At 41.9% G+C, this 17,606-nt stretch overlaps 1 protein-coding gene across 2 annotated transcripts in view; it reads left to right on the top strand.

Moving 5' to 3' along the window:
• Nucleotides 1-3,176: 3,176 nt before the first annotated feature.
• SLC7A2 (solute carrier family 7 member 2) overlaps nucleotides 3,177-17,606 on the top strand; it is a 30,600-nt gene continuing 16,170 nt past the window's right edge. For both annotated transcript variants that reach the window (XM_079778659.1, XM_079778658.1), the window contains exons 1-4: nucleotides 3,177-3,306; nucleotides 12,207-12,597; nucleotides 13,063-13,218; nucleotides 16,847-17,012. In XM_079778659.1, coding sequence (XP_079634785.1) covers nucleotides 12,222-12,597; nucleotides 13,063-13,218; nucleotides 16,847-17,012 — 698 coding nt within the window. In that variant the 5' untranslated portion in view covers nucleotides 3,177-3,306; nucleotides 12,207-12,221. The remainder of the gene's footprint in view (nucleotides 3,307-12,206; nucleotides 12,598-13,062; nucleotides 13,219-16,846; nucleotides 17,013-17,606) is intronic.

The following is a 17,606-nucleotide window of genomic DNA, read 5'->3' as shown; positions in this document are numbered from 1 at the left end:
TAATCCCAAATACCAGTCATGTGAAGCTTAAAATTCTGGATTTAGGTTTCAAAATAATCAGCGAAACAAAATGGAATCAAGAAGACCAGTGTATGTAAACATCTTTAGGAGAAAAAAAAAGACACCTGGGTGTTTTAGTGAAGTATAAACTAAGGATGATCCATCCATTCACTGACCAAACGTTTACTTCACTCCTATGTATATTTTAATCACTCTGGGTACATTGAAAATGCAACAAATGAGTAAAATACAGACCTTGCTTCCAAGAAGCTGTTAGCCTAAAGGAGTGTATTTGTTTCCTAGGGTTGCCATGAAAAAGTACCACAGACTGGGTGGCTTAGAATAAAAATACATACTGACCCACAGTTCTGGAAACCTGAAGTCTAGGATCCGGGGCCAGCAGGGCCAGCCTCCCTCTGAAACCCTGGCCGAGAATCCCTCCGGGGCCATTGGAGCTTCTGGTGGTGGCCATGGAGCTTTGGTGTCCTTGGCTTGCAGCTGCATCCCTCCACCGTCTGCTCTGACGTCACCCGGCATTCTCCCCGTGTGTCTGTCTTCACCGTGGCCTTTTCCTGGTCTCCTAAGGACACCAGTCAGTCCTAGGGGATTAGGGCTCACCCTAATCACCTCCTCTTCATTTGATAACCAAACCAGGAACCTGGTTACTGATAGGCGCTTCCACATATCTTTTACAGGAGGCCAGTTCATCCGAAACATGTTCATCCAAGGCATTTGACTCTGATCCTGTTAAAGGAAAAAGTGCCATAGAGGATTAAACAGACAAGCTCTCTAGACTATGAAAAAGAAAGCGGAGTGCTGTGGGAACAAGTGGCAGGGAGGCCCGGAGGATGCTGGGAGCTCTCTAGGCAAGGAGGAGGGGTAACTTTCCAGGAAGAAGGAGCCACTATGCAGAGAGCCTGGAGGCAGTAAGAGGCTGAGTTCAGAGCAAGTTCAGAGGAAACGGTGTAGCTGGAGGGCGTGAGCAGGAGGCAGAAGTTGGGCGGAGGAGAGCCAGGGGCCGGCCAGCTGAGCTCTGTGCGCGGTGCTGAGGTGGATTGTGGCGTCTTTAAAAATAACACAGCCCTAGTCGGTCTGGCTCCGTGGACAGAGCATCGGCCTGCGGACTGAAGGGTTCTGTTCCTGTCAAGGGCACATGCCTTCATTGTGGGCTCCATCCCCAGGGGGTGTGCAGGAGGCAGCCAATCAAAGATTTTCTTTCATCGTTGATGTTTCTCTCTCTCTCTCTCTCTCTCTCTCTCTCTCTCTCTCTCTCTCTCTCTCCCCTTCCTCTCTAAAATCAATAAAAATATATTTTTTAAAAGGCAAACAGAATAAATAGGAGTATACAGAATTGGAGGAAGAAAATAAGCAAATTAGACTCTGTGTTTGAGTGACCACATCTGAAATGCTTTGGCTTGTTGGGAGTGTCATTTAAAGTTAGGGTTTTTCAAAATGTGCTTCTCAAGCTTTGAATTAATGTATTTGTTGGAGAGAGAAGAAGTCGTGGGATGGTAGCTATTTGAATGAGGACTTTTCTGCCTTTGCTCTTAGGGTAGAATGAGGCCAGTGGGCAGGAGTTATAGGGGGGCTTTGGGCAGGAGTTATAGGGGGGCTTCGGGCAGGAGTTATAGGGGGACTTTGGGCAGGAGTTATAGGGGGGCTTCGGGCTTGTGGCCGTGGGGGCTACACGAGCGTAGAGGATGCCTTGAGAATGCGGCCTGCCTTTGCCCATGGGGACGGCCACCTATCAGAGAAGAAAGGAATTCTGCAGTGAAGGCGGGGTGGGGAACGTCCTCCAAGGTCCCCCACGAGGTGTGCCCACCAGGGTTTCATGTATGGTGTTAAGATTTCTAAAATGCATTAACATGCCCTTTATTATCAAACATTAAGAGCATTCCAAAGGCTTTAACATGGAGTGTCACTGGGGGGTTATTAAATGATGGAATTCACTGAAAAGTCTCTGTGATGCAATATTGGATGTCAGTGACATCGCAACTAAAACATCTTCGCAGCATCACAGCCAGGCACGTGCTCTTCTGAGGCCGCGGTATTGGCAGGAAGTCGGTACAACTGTCTCTTTTCTTCCCCCCGATGTCCTTCCAGCCGCCCTTGCCGGCCTGGTTCTGTCCACCTTGTTTCCACGGATCAGTTGCCAGTCATTTACCTTAAGCCAAATAAATCCTACTTAGAAGTGGTGGTATGCAAATGTGTGCATTCTGTCTTACACCAACTGAGCAGTTTTACCTTCAAGGGGGGCGGGGAAGCCGGAGACACAGTGTATGGGAGAGTGTTCATCCTCCCCACGTGCCTCGAGACCCAGAAAACCGGCCAGCTGCCAGGAGTATATTTAAAAAGGATTTCAAGCCCTAGCTAGTTTGGCTCAGTGGCAGGGGTCCTCAAACTTTTTAAACAGGGGGCCAGTTCACTGTCCCTCAGACCGTTGGAGGGCCGGACTCTAGTTTAAAAAAAACTATGAACAAATTCCTATGCACACTGCACATTATCTTATTTTGAAGTAAAAAAAAAAAAACGGCAAAAACACCCGCATGTGGCCCGCAGGCCGTAGTTTGAGGAAGCCTGGAGAGCGTCAGCCTGCGGTTTGATTCCAGTCAAGGGCACATGCTGGGGTTGTGGGTTCCATCCCCAGCAAGGAGCATGCAGGAGGCAGCTGATCAATGATTCTCTCTCATCATTGATGTTTCTATCTCCCTCTCCCTTCCTCTCTGAAATCAATAAAAAAATTTTTTTAATATTATGTTAAAAATAATTTTAAAATAATAATAAAAAGGATTTCAGCGTTTCCTTGTATCTCTTGAAGGAGATCCAGTTCATATTCCACACCAGCACTTCGCAAAACCCGCCCCCTTTCCCCTCTGCCTCCTCGGGGCCAGGTGGGTCCTGGGCTGCAGGCTTTCCTTCCTTCCGACCTTCATTACATTACTCAGCCCGGCTTCTTGGCTTTGCTGTGTCTGAGTGGGTGGTGTGTGTGTGTTTTTCTTCTCGGAGTCAGAGGAATCAGGAATTGACAGAGAAGGCAAGAAAGTCCCTTCCTGCTGTCCTCGCAGGAGCTCAGAAGGCCCGGGAGCCAGGCAACACCAGCTCCACAGACCCTGTCCCTCGCGTGGGTTCGAGAAGGCGCGTGTTGTAGGGGAAGTAGGTGGATCATTGGACTGCGGTATTCATGCGGATAACAGCAAAGCAGAAGGCGAGGAAGGGAGGCTGAGGCCAGAGGCCAGAGGGGGCGGTTCTGAAATCAGGCGGTGTTCGAGTTGGTTGACGTTGGCAGGAGGCGGATTGGATCCCCGTGTAAGTAAAAAGATCCAAAACTCAACTCATTCTGCGTGTTCCATAATTCTGGTATTTGGGAGTATGCTGATGTCTGTAAACATTCACAAGCATGATGTAAAATCAAGGACACTAAACCGTTAGGCCAAAAGAATTCATTTACCAATCGCTGCACAGCCTGGATTCAAATGCTTGCTTCCTGCCCCAGGCATCGCTTCAAGTGAGGGGTGGGAAGTAGTGCTGTTTCCTGGACCAGCTGGGGTCACAGCCCAGGAGACCGCATTTCTCTCTGCGGTCTGAGCGCTGACTACTCCCAAGGTCAGATGAAACGGCTCTCGGAGAAGCAGTAGCCGGAGTGTGAGGATGAAGGGAGTTTATCTTTCTTCTGTGACATTCTTGTTTTATAGCCATCTTGTAGCACAGAACATTATAAAGGTTTTAGAGGCAAGTTATTGTTTTATTTCTGCGTAACAAAGATTAAAGATAAGTGTTTTTAAAAAGAAGTTTGAGAAACTGAGTAGTAGATAAATGTGTGTGGATATATATATATATATATATATATATATATACAAACACACACACATATATATTTTAACTTTCTACTTAAGGAATTTCTTGCAACCCTCCATACTTTTCATTTTTATAAATTGTATTCCTTGTAGAGACCACTCTTTACACATTATTTGTTTAGAAATGTCTTATTGATCAATGATTACCAAGTAGGGCTTTTAGAAAAGTATGAAATAGTTTGAATTTTAAATTGTATAGTAACTTAGCTGTTACTACTCAAAATTAAAAATGAAAATAGTTGTTTCCAAGAACTTCTAATTAAGATTTTGCAGATACATGTGATTATTTTAATGATTTGTCGCTGTTTTAAAAAAAAGGGAAAGAACCTCAGATGTTATTAAATTAGTAAAAAAAATCAGGATCTTTTTCCAAGAAAGGATTTTTCCCCCCAAATAAAGTAAGAAAGAGAAAAAGTTGGACTTTTAAGCAACTGATTTTAAGAAGTGGCTGATTATATAAACTGTCAGAATTTCAAAGTGAGTCTTAAAGAGTAATGATATTTAGTTATTAGAAAAAATCAGTTGGTTTTCTTATATATTCTTTGCTGTGAAGACTAGTTAAGCAGCATTCAGCCTTTTTATTTATTTATTTTAAATATATATTTTATTGATTTTAGAGGGGAAGGGAGATGGGAGAGAGACATAGAAACATCAGTGAGGAGAGAGAATCATTGATCAGCTGCCTCCTGCTGATCGCCCCACACTAGGGACTGAGCCTGCAACCGGGGCATGTGCCCTTGACTGGAATTGAACCTGGGATCCTTCAGTCCACAGGCCGACGCTCCATCCACTAAGTCAAACCAGCTAGGGCCATACAGCCTTTTTAAAAATGAATTCTGGAATGAAAGAATGGGTAAGGGCTCCGATCAATTTTGGCTCTGCCCAGGATGACCTCTCTGCTGCCCCAACCGCAGGCCCCAGTCTGAGCAGGTGCCCCTCTCATGCATCCCTGTAGTACCCTAATCTTCCCCTTCCCCCTCCCCTTCCCCTTCCCCCTCCCCTTCCCCTTCCCCCTCCCCTTCCCCTTCCCCTTGCCCCTCCCCTTCCCCCTCCCCTTCCCCCTCCCCCTCCCCTTCCCCCTCCCCTTCCCCCTCCCCTTCCTCTTCCCTTCCCTTCCCTGCAGCATATTATAGGGGATGGCCTAGTTGTACTTGTTTTGCCTGTATTCCCCCTCCCACCGCCCCGCTCCCTGGAAATTTTGTCTAGAGATTGCATTTAGACCATTTCACTTTTCCTTTTCAAAATTTCTAAAGCTTGATCTTTTAGAGAAATCGACAATTCATTAAGTAATTGATAGTAATTGATACGCCCTAACGACAATTTCTCCAACTTTAAAGGTCGGAGATCAGAATTTTTCCTAATTTTTCTAAAAATATTACAAAAATAGAACACACATGGGACAAGAATGTCAGACCTCGGTTTTAGGGTCCTCGTCATTTCAAGTTATTTTGATTTTTAAAATTCTTAGTTCGCATCGCCTACACCTAACTTTTCGTGGCTCTGAAAGGTGGAGGTGAAGAATGGGCACTGTTTTCGTTGCTTTCTCTGAGCGCACCATAGAAATGTTTTATGCAGACTCGCCGGACGCCCACAGGAACTTCCAAATCTCTCTCAGCCAATGGCAGTGTTTCCACAAACTGCCAAGATGCTAATGATGCAAGCTCTGGCGACACATTGTTTCTGCGTTTTAAGAAGTAACACATCAGAACGTGCTTTTCAAAATGGAAAATATAGTCTTTTATAGAAATGTCTTTTCTGCCTAACCATAAAACATAAGTACACTCAGTATGTGATCCATCTAAACTTCTTAAACTTGGACTAAGAGTGAATGTGAATTCTTGTCGAATTCCTTCCCCGCCACAGTTTGACGGAGGAATTTTGCCTAGCATTGAAACAGGAGTGGTTTCATCTTAACGGTGAATGAAACCAGGTTCCTTTGAGGAGGGGTGTGAGGTGGTAAATTGAGGCGGTACTTCGGCTCTAAAGGAAAACGCATGATTAGAGGAAACCAATGTTCGAAAGTATTTCTCAATTCTTTGCTCTTGGACAAAAAGAGCTTTCTTGGACTGTAACATGCCTCCTCGTCCATGAACATACTTGTAGCATTTTTAATTTGGAATCCAGCTACTAATCCAGAAATAAGTTTAAAAAGAAAAAAAAAACTTCCTGAGGATTGGCTATAATTCAACAGGGGATTTGATGGGTGCCCTTGAGTTGGCTCTAATTTGTATGCTGGTGAATTAAAATTAGAATGAAGGCGATAGGGAATGTTTTTTTGCTTGTTTTTTAAAAGTTATGTTTGTCTTTTTAGGCAGTTTCTTGAGAAGTAATACCGAGTGAATCACTTTCTTGTAAGATGAGCAGTTCCCACACCTGTGACCACAGCAGGACCCCTGAACTGTGGCAAGATTTGATCCACAACAATCAGAGATACCGCGACTTAAACTTCAGTGGTCTAGGGAGCCCACTCATCTAGACTATCCCGTGGCATAAAAACATGCCCGATGTGACTGTTTTCTGGCCATTTGGATTATATTCTAGAAGCCCAGCTAACCCCTACTTATCTCTAGCTCTCCCCAGCCCCCAACGCGTGAGAAACGCTCAACAAACGTTAGTCATCTCAACAGGATAGCATTTACGTAGTGACGGGTGTGGAGTCTTTAGAAAGGGTACCTCCTGATGTTTGGGATGCCACGTCTTTACGGGGTGACAGGGACTCGCAGAGGACACTTCCTTTGGTAGCTGGTTGGGGTGAGGGACAGAGTGTACCCTCTGGCATGTGGGGTGGTTTATTAACCAAAGATTGCTAAGACCTAATGGGTCAGGCCGCTGCCTGATGTCGAAGCGTACCACCAGGATCCTTGCCGGGGAAACCGGGTGCTGACTGGCCAGAGACTCCCGTCACAGAGGTGCTGAGGGCTCGGTTTCTTTCCTGCACTTTTTTTTTTTTTTTAACTTCTGCTCCTCTCCAACCCTAACAACAAAAAGTTGGACAATTTTTTTTATTATTCTGCGTCTATTTGAATGAGACAGCTAGGTATACCTATGCCCTTGTTTTTGCCTTTCCTGAAACTAAATAGATACCCATTTTGAAGCTGCCTTTACCGACAGTCCTCGTGTTACATTAGACTCAACGTATGTCGTTTCACAGTTACGTCACCATTTCCCATTTATTTATTTAAAAAAATAAATAAAAAGTCAGTTTCAGCCCTATCCCACTGGCCACTCCCCTTGGGAGGGCCAGACGCAGGGCTCATGGCGATCGGGACTGATTGGGCATGAGCCCGCAGCAGGCACAGAGGGGCCAGGATGGGAGGAGCAGCAGGTAGGAGCTGCAGGTGGTGTTGGACTGCAGGTTTCCGCCCGATCCCTGCAAGCCACCCAGAGGGACCCCACCCGTGCACGAATTCGTGCACCGGGCCTCTAGTTTGGTTATAATTAGGAAGAGCTAATTTGTTGAGGATTTGCTGGGGCGCCTGCCTGCGCCACCGGCTTGCCACAGCTCTTTCTCCTGTAAGATTTGTTGACAGGACCTGTGATACTGAGACGGAGAATTAAGTTTGAAAGTTCAGCCTGACTTAGGGGAGGAGAGGAAAGATTCATTTCTATGCCACTAAGTGCCTCGTCAGACTCCTGAGCCAGAGTAAAAATCCAGGACTGACGTGTGACTGCAATTTGCAGATTTGGAAAGATTCCTGTGGTCAGCGGAAAGGAAGTCTGCTCTGTGATGTTGTCATATCACCAGGGCCAGGGGTTTACTTGACCTGCAATTCTGTGCTGTCACATTTACAGCCTGGATTGAAGAAGGTTGAGAAGGAGGTGCTGAGGAAGGAATTGAGCTATGGGGCAAGAATTAAAAGGGGCTCCAGCAAGGAGTTAGGTTTCTTGAAACTGTTTACTTATGGGGGTTGGGGGGCGTGAGGGGGGATGTGGAAGACGCGCCTTGTATCATCAGGCTCCTTAGAATCATTCGGAGATGTTTGCGCCTCAGAGCCTATTACAGATCCCTCCGGCCTGCCCTTGGCTAATTACATGTCCAGATCTAGGCTGAATATTTGCAGATTTTTCTCCTCAATAGAGAGGCCACTGTCTTAGCAATAAGTAAAATAATTGTTTGTTGAAGAAAGGTACACATTTGTTTCCGGGATCACCAGTCCCTGGTGACCTCATAGGAATGTTGATTCGAGTTTTACGTTCTAAGGGTAAGGCCGTGGGTCTGAATGTTACGGAGACCTCTGCATGCCTGTAGGTTTCCTATTAAATACCCGTCCTTGGTCCCAGGAGCAGTAGCTGACAGAGCCCTTGGCAAAACAGTCTGGACTCTCCAGGCCAATAGAACCGTCTTTAAAACCCCTGTGTCTTCTCCCCACACGGTGTGTTGTTGATGAGGCAGTGCACGGGCAGAGGGTGCAGACCTGAGTCAAAGGCTAAGTGTGAGTGGAATTCTCTTCAGCAAGGAAAGAACCTGGTAGAAGTGAGAATGATGTCATCACCCTTTCACACAAGGAGCATATCTTTTTAAAACGTTTTAAAGGAAGAGTCATTCAACTTTTAAAATATGTAAATGTCAAATTGTATCACTCAGATTCAACCCAAATACCCTGTTTTTTCATTCTTCTGTTGCCATCGTACACTCATCGATCAGTCCGTCTCCACAAAAGCAAAAAAGCACAGGATTCATTTTTCTTTATTGACTAAACAGTGTCCGTTACACCTGCTAGGACTTAACAAATGTTTGGCTAACAATGACACATCACATTGACCCAGGATGTTTTACATTGCGTTTCTCCCATCCCATTATATTTCTACCAAATTGATATTGTGCCCGGGCTTTTGCAATCAGTATTTTATCAGCTGTGCATAGCTGAGAGTGTTTGCAGAGAGCGCTGCGTAACCTGTCAGTTCTAAGAAGAGTTCTTGACGTATGCTTTCCTGTTACTTAAAAGCTAATGGAAGCTTAGTGAACACAGCTTTATCTTATTTTCTGAGGGCAACATGGAAAACGGCCCAAAATACTTTCCAGCAATCAGATCCTATCTGATTAAAGGGTCCAGTTCTGTAAAGAACAGCTCTGCTTTCTGTGGAATGTAGAGTGAATTAAATTCACTTTTATATTGATGAGATGACGGTAACGGATTCATTTTGGGTAACTGTTGACAATAAAAGTTTTCACTATTTTTTATATTTTCAAAGGTTTATTTATTGGTTGGCTTGCTTATTCCCTTTCATTTTTTACACTGTTTATTTTGTGTGTGTAGAAGGGGAGGGGGGATAAAAGAAATTTCACAAAGAACAGTACGACAATAGTATCAGAAAAAAAGGATTTTAAAAAAAGAAAACTTACAATCCTATCGCACTCCAAATTTTTTTAATTGTCCCTTCTTCCAGATTCTTTCCTTAAATAGTCAACGTTATAGAATTTGTGTCTTTTCCTAAAAACTGAGGTTAAGTGCTTTATCAACTGTGTTTTATCTAAAGACAAACATGTATCCCTCATTTTGTATATCAGCTGTTTCCTAAAGTTGTATATGGCAGGTCCCGCTTTCACATGATCTTAAATCATTACAAAATTCAGTAAATATTTTTAGCTTTTTAAAAATTGGTAGTTGTTCCTAAATCTTGAATAAAAACATTTAAATGTTAGAGAAGATCAGCATTTAGTAATACCTTCAGTTCTCCACAGCTTCACCCCCCCACCCACCCCACACACACCTCAGTTGACCTCTATTTAACTTCAGTGTTTTACTTTAAAATATATATATATATATATATATATATATATATATATATATATATATATATATATATATATATATATATTGAGTTCAGAGAGAAAGGGAGAGGAAGAGAGATAGAAACATCAATGATGAGAGAGAATCATTGATTGGCTGCCTTCTGCACGCCCTGTACTGGGGATTGAGCTCACAACCTGGGCATGTGCCCTGACCAAGAATCGAACTGTGACCTCCTGGTTCATAGGTTGATGCTCAACCACTGAACCATGCTGGCTGGGCAGTGCTTTTGACTTCTTGATTCTTTTTTAAGCAGTACACTTTCCTACCTCATCTTCTATATGTATTAGAAATAGCTTGTCAAGGGTTAGTTATAGAAATTGATACACATTTGATTTATAGAAGTATTGATACCCTTTGACTTTGGAAGCCAGAATATTGACAAAATTGGAGATGGCATTCATCTGTATTTCCAAATTCTCCACCAAGTATTTGTGAAGTGCCATACTTGGCATTCTGTCAGGATGTGTGGAAGATACTGATGTGCAAACTTTATTGTTACTGTAAGGAACTTTTCACTCATTTTTGTTTTTCTTTAGGATTTTTCTCTGTATTCTTTGAGCTTCTTTCAATATCAAGGACTTGTGTTTACAATGATATGTGAATAATGTTTAGCTAGTTAGCTTTATCTACTAGGTTTATTGTGAAATTGGATTATTCATATCCCAGACAAACATCTCTTATGAGCAACTAGTCATTTAGATTTAGTATAGAAAGTTTATCTTATTGTATTTATTATTTTTAAATAAATAATTTTTAATAATAGAGTTGTTTTAAACAGAGATTAAGGTTGAGAACTGTTTAAAGGTTTATTTTCTAGGATAAAAAAACCTCTTAAGTTCTTTGGAGAAGATTCCTCATGAGTTAAGGTTATTGATAATGAATGTCATGAGATTGAAGGGGATGGCATTCAACCTCTAGTTCAGTACAAGTGGCAAACTTGAATTTGAACTTCCAAAAATAAATACAGTTGATTTTATGCACCAATAAGATGCATATACTATTATATTCCCTATTCCTTAGTTATTTCCTAGTCTGCTGAGTTATATGTCTCTGTAGACAAGGCCACGTAGAGCTTTTTGACTTCTATACTTCTTTTGCACATAAATTGCACATATTCATTGGAGATGAATTAGAAATACACATTAGGAATATGATGAATATTATATGAAATACACAGGAGTGAAACTTAGCCCACCACCCAAGGATCACTAATGTTAATATTTGGGTATAGTTTGCTTTACTAGTAGCCTTTTTGCTGTAATAGGTGCATTTTTTTTCTTACCCAAATCCATACTTGGTTTTATAACCTAATAATATTTTTCTCAGTGCTAGGTTTTTTGGGCCTGTTTGGGGTGGAGATGGGGTGGATTGCGGAATGAGACTTGCTATCTACTTTATTCATTGCATTTCAAAAGAACACATAAAACTTGATATGGACTTTGGGTTAGTATATTTATTTAGAAATCTCAAGTAACGACAAATAAGAATGTATATTTCACTACAAATTCATACTTAAAGCATAGTAGGATAGCAGTTTTAGAAAAATCCAAGCATATTTTGGAGGAAATTTTTTTTCTTCTAAAACGTTCAAATGACTCCACATAAAAAACAAAATGGAACAGAATGAAATGAAAACAGAGAAGCTAAAACACGTATTTGAAATGCATGTTCATATCATGAAAACACATATTTGCTAAAGCTGTAGAATACATAATGATGGTGAATTTCCCTGCCTTTCCCATGCAAGTCCCCTAAAGCTGGAGACTATATCTATGTACCACCCATTCTACACTTACTCTTAGCACAATTCCTGGTGGATAGTAACACCTACAAAACATGAGTTGAATGAATGACTGAAGAAAAAAAAAAGAAAGGGAGAACCAAAAAGATGAGGTCATTCACCCCCTTCCTTGTAGTGAAGACCAGTTAACCATCTTACGGAAAATAGATTTATCAGCATATGTTTAAAAATTGTGGCAACAAAAATGACAAATCTTTTTTAATCACTCCGGGCTTCTATTCCTTTGCACCCCAAATAAGCCATTGTCTCAGCCCCTTATAAAAGGGCATGTCTGAGTGAACTCTTAAGAAATTCACCGCTTTGGCTCATGAAGCCCTCCTGATGGCTCTGGCCACACCTCTAACAACAAGTCAATAGGGGAAATAATGAACAACATAAACTGATGAACAAAAACAGACCCGGAGACAGGGAAGCATTGATCAGACTGTCAAACCTCCGAGGGAAGGTAGGGGAGGATGTGGGTAAGAGGGAGAGATCAACCAAAGGACTTGTGTGCATGCATATAAGCCTAACCAGTGGTCATGGACAACAGGGGGGTGGGGGCATGCGTGGGGAGGGGTTTGGGGTGGGAATGGGGGGTTGAGGACAAATATGTGATACCTTAATCAATAAAAAAAATTAAAAAAAAGTCAACGAAAACAAAAATCCAGGTGCCATAACTGAGCTGAGAAGCTGGGCCTCGGATTGGAGGGATGATGATTCCAGACCAGCCTCTAACGTCCTCCCCCATCTCTCTCCCTCCTCTCTCTCCCTCAGGTTGACCTTTTCACCATGATCCCCTGCAGAGCAGCGCTCTCTTTTGCCCGATGTCTGATCCGGAGAAAAATCGTCGTCATGGACGGCCTAGAAGATTCCAAATTAAGCCGTTGCTTATCCACCATGGACCTCATTGCCCTGGGGGTTGGAAGCACCCTCGGTGCTGGGGTTTACGTCCTGGCCGGGGAGGTGGCCAAGTCGGATTCAGGCCCCAGCATCGTCCTTTCCTTCCTCATCGCCGCCCTGGCTTCGGTGATGGCCGGCCTCTGCTACGCTGAATTTGGGGCCCGTGTTCCCAAGACGGGGTCCGCGTATCTGTACACGTACGTTACCGTTGGAGAGCTGTGGGCCTTCATCACCGGCTGGAACCTCATTTTGTCCTATGTGATAGGTAGGTTTCCAAAAACCCGTCTAATTGTGTGGAGTGGTAGCATAGCTCTCCCGAGTCCGAGGCCTTGTAGATCTGATTGGGTTAATGACCATGGTCTTGAGTGTGAGAATCACATGATCCCCGGGTGCCTTCTTTTTCTCATCTCTATAGAGTCTCTCCTCCTCACTGCACAGCTGGGCGATTCTGCCTCATCTCTGAATACGCCGCTTAGTGGATTTATAAACCTCTTTTCAAAAATATAGCTCTTTAATGCAAATAAAGGTACCTGATTCCACAGGTGATGGAGTGGAGCATTTGATTACTAGGTTATAATTGTACTATTATGAAATAATTGTATGTGGGATGAAAATGGCCAGGTCAGTCTGAACTAACCCATGTGTCTCCTAGAATAGAGTAGCAGTTGATGTCATGTTAATTTTTGCCCAGTGACCGTGTATTCTCTGAATGTCCTTGTGTTTTGGGAAGGTACGTCGAGTGTTGCAAGAGCTTGGAGTGGCACCTTTGATGAACTTCTGAACAAACAGATTGGCCAGTTTTTCAGGACGTACTTCAATATCAATTATACCGGCCTTGCAGAGTATCCGGACTTCTTTGCTGTCTTCCTCATATTGCTTCTATCAGGTAAGAAAACTAGTGACACTCCTCCCTATAGTGAGCCAGACTCATTGTCCCAGGGAAAAAGATTACCTCTGAAATTGGGGCCTGTGTTCCCAAGACCAGGCAGCTTATTTCTACACTTAGATCGTCATTGGAGATCCGTGGGCCTGGCTAGCATCCCATTTTACCTTAGGTGATAGGCATGCTTCCGAGAGACGTCTGAATTGTGTCGAGGGGTAGAAATAGCACTTTCATCTTCATGGCACTTGGAATACACTAAATAATAGCTGGAGGCCCATCAAACTTATAACACTCATTGGAGAGTTGCAGAAATGGCAGTGAAATCTCAGTAAGGAAGAATGTATAGTATTTGGCATTATTTCATCTTGTTATATACAATTGAGGATATTTACAAGCATACTATTTCTGAAAGAAACTCCGTCTTTTCAATCATGCCATTATCTGTATATTGCAGGCATCTGGTGGGTTCTTTCTTTGGGGGGTGTTTTTTGTTTGTTTGTTTTGATTTTTTTGTTCTTTTCCTGTTATTTTTTGGTGTAGACATCAGATAGGCAAACGTACTTGGTAGTAGGATTCTTTTTGTTTTCACCAGCACTGTAGCATAGTGGTTTAGAAAGGCACAAGGGAATAGGGTCCGAGAAGCCAGGTTTCTCCTACTCTACCACCTAGGGTCTTCCGAACATTGAGTGACTTCATTTTCCCATGATTCAGTTTGCTCATCCATAGGTATCAGTGTCTCTCTTGTACAGGCTTCCTGCTTGGTACCTAGTAAGCACTTAGACGGAAGGCGGTTTTGTATTGTAGGCGTAGTTAATCCCTGCTGTCCCCTTATATTTATCTGTTTTTAACTATTTGAACATTTTCTATTTTGATTGTAATCCCTACCTGCATTCCTGCTAAAACCCATCAAGGATTGCACTAAGAATAAAGTCCACCTTTTTTTCCACTTCCTACTTAACCTACACTGCTAATCCGCCCCTTGTTTTCCTAGCCAACCTTATCTCTAACTCTGTCCTTCCTTGGTTGCAAACATTCTATAATGAATGTTTACTTGTAAAGTTATATACTCTTTAAGATAGCTTTACCCTTTAAAAGTTGGTTGTTAATAAAATGTTTTGTAAAGGGATAGGGTTAGGGGCATGAACAAAAACAATAGATCTATAATATTTGGCATTTTGCTCTAATATCAAGAAAAATCACATTACTTGTTTTTCAACAGGTGATAGATTTTGTTTTGGTTTCTAAACAGCCTAGCTAACATGAAATTAGTTAGATCATATTTTATTTAGGGATGGTTTCAATGAACTTAAAGTATTCAGCTGTAATCTCTAAACAATGGGAAGCGTGTCGCTATGACACAGTTCGGATCACTAAATTCCACAGCAAGACTCAGGCCTTGGCTTGCGTTTTTTGTTGAGTTCCTGACCTTCGTGTCTCTACTTTAAATAGAGGCTAAGCTTACAAGCTAACATTGTTCTTAGTATCTTTGAAGATCAAAACCTCCTATTACAAATCTTTATTCGGAGTGTAATACCAAATATCTTGGCAACTGAAGCTGTTATTTCTTAAGGGCCCAAGGGAAGTGTATGCAGTATTTGGATGAGATATTTATTGCTCTCTAATCTACTGGCTGTAGATGGGGATCTCAGAATAGAGAGGGCACGTGGGGTATTGGGAAGCTTTCCTAGGGCATGACAGTGGCTTTGCTACTTTGCAGTGTGTATAGTGGCATAGAGCATAGTGTGTATTTCCTAGGTGTATAGTGGTTCCTGAGCAACAGGGAGTTAGAGTCATAGTTCTACTGACTATACAATTTTCCTTCATGTTGTTAATGTAGTTACATTAGTAAACATTCTGGGAATTATAAAGGAAGAGGAATGAAATTTGGCTTCTCTCATCTCTACTTGTAGAGTTGTGCTTATGAGGTCAGGGGTGTGTAGATGAGAAAGAAGCAAGTAAACATAGGGCCTAATAGTCCTTTCATCTCAATAATTTCCTCAAAAATGAAAAATAAATTTTATTTGATTATACTTATTCATATCTATATAAGGTGGATTAAAGATATAAATATAATCATAAAAAGAACACAAAGGTGAATGTTTGGGGGATTAATAGTAGGGAAAATCTAAAGGTAGAAACTATAAAGGAAAACTTTATATTCTAAAACATTAATATTAAAAGAAAATGATAAACTGGGGAAAACGAGGTAATACATGATAGACAGAGAGGTTAGAACATTATTGTTATATAAATACATCTTATAAATCAGTATGAACAAGAATAGCCTAACACAGTGGTCAGCAAACTCATTAGTCAACAGAGCCAAATATCAACAGTACAACGACTGAAATTTCTTTTGAGAGCCGAAAACCGACTTCTGCGCATGGGCCACAAAGTTTCAATCGCACTGTATGTGTGCGCCCGTACGTGGTATTTTGTGGAAGAGCCACACTCAAGGGGCCAAAGAGCCGCATGTGGCTCATGAGCCGTGGTTTGCCGACCACTGGCCTAACAGAAAAAAAAGGGCAATTTAAAGTGGGCCAAACATTATGGAGAATATTTTGATAATATGAACCAAAAGCCTTGTATAAAAGTACATGGCCTTGATACAATATTAAATTTTAGAAAATTATTGTCAAGAAATAATTAGAAAGTGTAGAAAGATATTTATGTCCATACTGTTTATAGTAGTAAAAAACTAAAGTGGCCTGGTTGTCTCTAAATAAGAGATAAAAGTGTAGTGTCTCCATGTAGAGGGAGAGTATATGGCCATTAGAAATGTATTTGTTGCCCAAGCCAATTTGGCTCAGTGGGTAGGGCATCGGCCTGTGAACTGAAGGGTCCCAGGTTTGATTCCAGTCAAGGGCAAATGCCTGGGTTGTAGGCTCGATCCCCAGTGTGGGGTGTGCAGGAGGCAGCCAATCAATGATTCTCTCTCATAATTGATGTTTCTATCTCTCTCTCCCTCTCCCTTCCTCTCTGAAATCAATGAAAATATTTTTTTAATGAATTTGTTGACATTGAGATGTGTGTGTGTGTGTGCGCGCGCAAAATTCTAGACAGGAGATTAATCTTGATTTTATTTCCTTTATATGTTGTCTGTGTCTTCAAATTACTTGGATAGGAAATTGATTACTTTTACAATCAGAATATGAAATAAAACTGTAAAGATGAGAATCGACCTAACTATCTTTTTGGCATGACAATTAAAGAATTGTTTTTGTTTATGTATGTAGTAAATATGAGGCAGACATATGATTGAGCTTTTACCTTCAAAATTTTGCAGCTTAATTAACCTTGGAATGGCTTTAGAACAGCATTTCATGAAAACGAAGTTACTTTACCTCTAGCTACCCATGGGTAGTAATAGCCAAGGTGATGGGATTTGTCTGTTTCTAGGCTGGTGTGGTGTCTCGTAGCTGTGAGCACATCTGCCTTCTGGTTGGTTGAATTCAGAGATACTGTGTCTCAATTAGGCCAGTGAGTAAGAACTCACAACAGAAAGGGACGAATAGGACTTAAATATGTGAATGCTGGCGAAATAACATCCTAAAGCCTGAAACTGCCTCAAAAAGCCATTGCCTTTCCTAAAGTTTAGGTCAGACTTAAAACACCCTTTCTTTTTCCATAGGTCTTCTATCTTTCGGGGTAAAAGAGTCTGCTTGGGTGAACAAAATCTTCACAGCTGTCAACATCCTGGTCCTTCTCTTTGTTATGATTGCTGGGTTTGTGAAAGGAAACGTGGCAAACTGGAAGATTAGTGAAGAATTTCTCAAGAATATATCAGCAACTGCCAGGTAAAATATTTGGATTTTTTCCTCCTCCTGTTCTCTTTTTCTTGGGTGTTGTTTTTTTATTTTTTTTTTATTTACTCACTTGTGTCTTATTTATATTACCTTTTTTCTAGAACAATGGTTCTCAGACTTTTTGCTCTGGAGACCTTTCTGAGGGTCTGTTCTATTCCAAGACTCTTCCTCCTGCTCACTGCCCCCCTCCCCCTCCCTGAATGGTACCTACCCCTCAGACATGAATGCATAGGTGTGCTCACCATTGAGCTGCTGCAGCTACTGGTTCTCACGCTCTGCTCCAGGTGTAGGGGAAGGAAAAAGGGAGACTCTAACCATTGGAAGAATGCTTTTATTTTCTCCCAAAGGTTTGCTACCTCTACATAACAAGGAGTATTTTTGAGTCATTCATCCTTCATCCTTTAGTTCGCCTGTTGGGACCACCATTTGGTTTCATTGCATTTTCCCAGCCTTGTAGTGAATTTCAGGCCTTGGTTTTTTTTTGGAGAATGTTTTTAGTTGCATAAGCAGACTTGTCCTTGCATTTCACTTTAAACTAGATGGTCTCAGAAATTAAATAAATAATAGTTTAGAAAAGGTTTTATC

This window comes from Cnephaeus nilssonii (assembly GCF_951640355.1).
Source record: "Cnephaeus nilssonii genome assembly, chromosome: 8".
Classification (NCBI taxonomy): Eukaryota; Metazoa; Chordata; class Mammalia; order Chiroptera; family Vespertilionidae; genus Cnephaeus; species Cnephaeus nilssonii.
The sequence above is the reverse complement of the archived record's forward strand: the minus strand, read 5'-3'. Positions and strand labels throughout refer to the sequence as shown.